Below are 5,352 nucleotides of genomic sequence, written 5' to 3' on the forward strand. Positions count from 1 at the left end.
GCCTACAAACCTCGCTCTTGGCTCAGTTAAAGTAAACCCTGGTGCGGTTTGAATGAAAATGTGAACGCCAAGCAGACCAGAGACCGCTCCAAAGTCAGGAAATGGACTACAGTGCAGGGCATTTTGGGTAAATAAAACCAAAATAACTGCATTAGCCTAGCGTTAGCCTAGAGGGAGAAATGGCTCATGGTATTTTCCTAAAGACAAAACAGAAATCCTATAACCACTAAAATCTGACGCTACTCCATTTTTGTTTACAGTTTGTGAAGAAGGAAGTTGTGCTCAGTGTCTTGTTCAGAGGTTTTCTGTCATTTCCTTCAGTAGTTCTTGGTGCAGCGCCCCCACAGGCGAGGAGGGGAACAGGTTTTGACACAGCAGCAGCTGAAAATGTAACAAATGTTGCAACGATGGAACTGAGGTGAGAAAACTTCCTAAAATATTAAAACGGAAATGCATCTTATGAAGCTGAGATATTAATATGCTGATATCTGGAAGGTATGAAATAACTTTGGTCTTCTGTTGTTTTCTAAACTGCTCTGTACATAGTCTACATTTCTAGATGTGTATATGAATTACATGTGTATTTATCGTCTGTTTGGGCAGCGACTATTCTATTCAATTCAATTCAGTTCAGTTCAATTCAATTCAATTCAATTCAATTCAATTCAATTCAATTCAATTCAATTCTACTGCTAAGATGGTTTCCAGTGTGCGTATTAATGACAAATATTGTTGATCGTGACTGATTTGTAAAAGCAGTTGAAAGGATAAAGCACCCAGTGGTTGTAAATATGTTTTATAGTTACTGTGTTTATGTTTACATGCATAATTTTAATCCTGTGCCGATTAAAAAACGTCCTAAATACATTCAAAATACATTCAAATGCGTCTAGATAAAAATCATTCCAAGCCTGAAAATCTCAAACCTTTTGGGATCAGAGCAGAAAAATCTCCAAGAGGACGATGAAAATATTGTCTAAGAAACATTTGTTTTGTTGTTTCCTCAGTAAATATTAATGCATTGCCCATCTGCTGATAACTTAAACACCATCTGTGAATCAAGAGAGCATAAGGCTGGGCAATTATTTCCAGAACAAGGAGAAAGGGCCTGTGCTTGTTTTTGAATCATATTTGCAGCTGCGGCCTGAGGATAAAAACTCTGCACTGAGCTCCGACTGAGGTCCATCTGCTGTTCAACAGAACCCTGTATGCTCAGATCGGTCCGTCATCTAGGATTATTTTTAACATAAACAGAAAGAAAACAATTTAAATGCAGGCATTTGATAAAATGAAACGCTCTGAACATTAAAGTGCATTAAATCAGGCAGGAGGAATCTAATTTATCTTCCTCAGGTTCAACTGGTTTCAACCAGAAAACCTTTAATGTTGCTTGTATGAAACATAAACGGGTCACAATCTAACTTTCTATTGTTTCTCAAAGCAGTTAAGAGGTTTTAAGACACACTTTCCTGATAGAAAATGGCGTGGTCACTTATTAGGACACAGAAAAAGACGGAGTGAGAGTTTTAACTTTTATGTCAAGATTCTCACTGCAGTAAAACTTGAAGAAACTCCCAAAAGTAAATTTCACGAGTTCCTTCTCACTCAGCGAAATAAAAGTTTCTCTGTTCAAAATGTTTGTTTTTCCGCGATCATATAGTAATTGTTTGTAACACAGCTGAAGTCAACAGTCGGACCATACAGATGACGGTGGAGGTTGTTTGTGAGCATAAAGTTTCTCTGGTATGATAATCTTTCCCTCCAGGATTTTGCAATTTATTTGTGATTTTTTGCAATCAGAATGGCGTTACTTTACAAATATTTGCATGAAAATTTGCAATATTTTTTAATCTAAAACCTGCATATAGAAAAAATAGGTGGGAAAAAATAACAAGCAGGGAGATTGGATACACCGTCTTACTTATTCTATTAAGAGCTAAAGTAGCTTGATTTTTCTGACTCTCCACATTGATTACAGACTGTAACTTGACATCAAGTACGGCTGAGGCAGCAGTGTGGTAGAGGAAAGAAATACTGCCACCTGGAGGTGGGAGTTTGCACCACTTAAATCCAATGATATTGACAGTTTTTGCAGAAAATTTACAGTAAACTTACAATTGTGAATTAGCTTGAAAAAATTAGACATGTTGATTTTGCATGAATTTCCATGATGGAGGAACTGGGAAAAGCTGGAGGGACTGGATAATGTTCTGTTTATTAAAGGCTGTGTTGGCTCTGGTGGCCTTTATTTAGCGAGAGAGAGGAGGAAGTCATAAGTATTTTAGGGATTTTAGGTATTTGCAGGTGATAACACTGAGGTCACACTTTACCTGACAGGTGGTGCGTGTTCTCAGCTGAGTAGGGATTGGCTGAAGCCGACGAGCCGCAGTTGGACCGGACCAAAGGTCCGAGGACGACGACTGGGCTGGTGTCCGGGTGGAGCAGAGCCGCTTTCAGAGGGCTGATGGAGTTATACCGAACCACAGAAAGACAGCCGGCGAAGCCGAGCGCGCCGAGCCGAGCCAGGTCCGGATCCAAGGAGTCCGAATCTGAGAAGCAATCAATCAATCAAGTTTATTTGTATAGCACATTTCAGCAACAAGGCAGTTCAAAGTGCTTTAGATGAGTGCCATTGTTAAAAACATCACATATGCTCAAACCAGGTGGGTTTTTAGTGGCTAAAAAAAAAACTACTGAAGTCAGTGTTTCGGCTGAATGCTGATTCTCCATGTTTGGTTCTGGGGATGCAGAACAGAACCAGAACCAGAACCAGAAGACCTGAGAGGTCTGGAAGGTTGCTATAACAACAGCAGATATTTAAGCCGTTCAGAGATTTATAAACTAACATCAGTATTTTAAAGTCTATTGTCTGAGCTACAGGGAGCCATGGTCGGGACTGTAAAACTGGGTGATGTGTTCTGTGTTCCTGGTTTTAGTCAGAACTCAGCAGCAGCATCTGGATCTGATTGATTATTTTAGGTAGACCTGTGAAGACGCTGTTGCAGTAATCAATGCGACTAAAGATAAACACATAGATGAGTTTCTCTAGATCTTTCTGAGACATAAGTCCTCTAATCCTGGAGATGTTCTTCAGGTGATAGAAGACCGACTTTGTGACTGCCTTTATGTGGCTCTGAAGGTTCAGGTCTGAGTCCATCACTACTACCAGATTTCAGCCTGATCTCTAGTTTCTAGTTATAATAACTGAAGCTGTTTGACTCTAGATCGTTCTTCTTTAGGTCCAAAGATAAAAACCTTAGTTTTGTTTCTGTTGATAGAAGGCTGATTTTGTAACCGTCTTTATGTGTCTCAGGACTGGAGGTTCAGGACTGAATGCATCTTTCTTTTTAGACAAAGAATTCAAAAAGGTTGTTTGAAAACCCCTTTGGTCTAGTTAATCACGATACGCACAAACATTCGGCTGTCACTGAAGCTCATTGCTTCGTGTTATTACTCACTTCAGCTCATAAAAACATTCAATCCAGCTGACAAGCTGCCAAATATGCAGCTTTAACGTCTGCATCCATCACTTCATGGGACAAATATCCCCTCTCTGCCTTTATCTGTTAATTTCACCGGCTCCATCCTCTCCATCACTCATCTGAACTCCTCACTGCAGCGTAAACAGCAGCTGCTAAAGTCGACACAAACAGCTGCATCAGATGACTGAGAGCTGACTGTTACCTGAACACATCTGCATGTTGATGAGGAAACATTACAGCCGTCTTTCAGCTGTTGCTCTGCTCGCTACATCACGTCTCCTCCAGCCTCCCTGTGTTCCTTCTGGCTCCATTAGTTAGCCTGATGGATGACGAGGCTGGGGGGAAGCGACGGGAAATCCACTTCGCCGCTGCTTTTTCTGATTCTGATTTGACTTTGTACGCGCTCCGGTTCGACAGAGGGGGTTGTGGGTCACATTTTGACATGAAGGGGGTTAAACCCTGCAGACAGCACTGAGCTGGGAGGAAGGTTACATCAGAGGAGATCAAATTTATACCAGCTGGGGTGACGAAAACCCTCTGCAGGCAGATTATTTACAAAATATCATTAGGTCTGTCACTCGCTACAAATGTGCGCAAACTTTTATCAATATTCAGCTGATGTCTAAAAACACAGTTGCACCATTTCCATTAAAGAGCCAGTACAATGTATTTTCCAGACACATTGTGACAACTACAAAAATCAAATATGACTTAAAATAAATATGACTTCTTTGAAATTGGGCCTCTGACTCTTTAAAAACTCCAGATCATTCTGAAACTCCACCTTCAGAAAGTCATCACTTTAACCCTTTAACAGCATTTTTACCAGCGTTTCATGGAGCAGTAGCTCATATAATGAATTCGGCAGATGTAAAGTTCCACCAGGTGTTTGCTAATTGCTGCTGGCTAGTCTGAAGGAGCAGAGTCGAGAAGCCGCAAGCGACGGGTGCTCTGTTAAGCACCCGTAAGTTTGGAAAATGCAGCTCTGAGGAGGAGGAGCTTTGTCCTCAAAGGCGGGGCTAAGTCCACTGAGGCGTTTTGCCATGGAGATTAAATGATAATGATAATAATTAAAAAACTAGAACATTTCTGAAGAAATTTAAATGGGGCCTGCCAAAGTGTGCCCGTCTGATGCTACAAATTAGCATCAATGCTAAAGTAAGCTGCAATGTACTCAATAGCATGCGGAGAGTCACAAACATGTTCAGTAACATGGATTTTCTCCATTCTGTATGTTAAAATTAGTTTACAAGTTAAAATGAGCCAAATTGCTAACATTAGCCTAAATGCTGTCACTAGCATGTTGTTTTACATTTTCTTCCTCCATTCAGTATACTAAGGGTGACTAATAAATAAGAAAAATAGATAAAAGCTATTTTTAGGGAAAAGGCTGATGCTAATGGGGAGCAGTGAAATGCTAATATTTGTGCTAATGTTAATATACTGCCTTGCTGCACAGTGTATTAACCGACAAAAGAGATGTAACGTCTATCATGAATATAGATTAGCCAAAAACCCTATAAATTACAATGAAATACTGCTACTTTTACTAGCCGCCAGAAGTAAGACCCATAATCGTTTCCCCAGTAAGCCTCTCATGAAGGTGGATAGAATGTTCAGTTCCAATGGTATCAATGACATCAGCATTGATGTCATCACTCTATGATATCACAAGGGAATTTCTCTCTTGAATGTAATCTGGCAGACAGGATTTTCTCTGATCTGCTCCACAGTTCTATCGCGACAGATCACCCTTCAGAGCACGTTCGACGTTCAGAGAAGCAAGAAGTTACTAGAATACAAATATGAAGCAACAACAGATTGTTTGCGAACATGAAGCTTTTCCAGCTAAGCTTTCATGGGTCGACAT

The 5,352-nt window shown here is 40.3% G+C and overlaps 1 protein-coding gene across 4 annotated transcripts in view; it reads right to left on the reverse strand.

Annotated features, from left to right (window-relative positions):
• The window catches only part of LOC103479475 (contactin-associated protein-like 4), a 152,677-nt gene that overhangs the window by 36,746 nt on the left and 110,579 nt on the right, over positions 1-5,352 (reverse strand). For all 4 annotated transcript variants that reach the window (XM_017310027.1, XM_017310025.1, XM_017310026.1 and 1 more), the window contains exon 22: positions 2,331-2,549. In XM_017310027.1, the coding sequence (XP_017165516.1) occupies positions 2,331-2,549 (219 nt within the window). The remainder of the gene's footprint in view (positions 1-2,330; positions 2,550-5,352) is intronic.

Source organism: Poecilia reticulata, linkage group LG17 (genome assembly GCF_000633615.1).
Source record: "Poecilia reticulata strain Guanapo linkage group LG17, Guppy_female_1.0+MT, whole genome shotgun sequence".
NCBI lineage: Eukaryota > Metazoa > Chordata > Actinopteri > Cyprinodontiformes > Poeciliidae > Poecilia > Poecilia reticulata.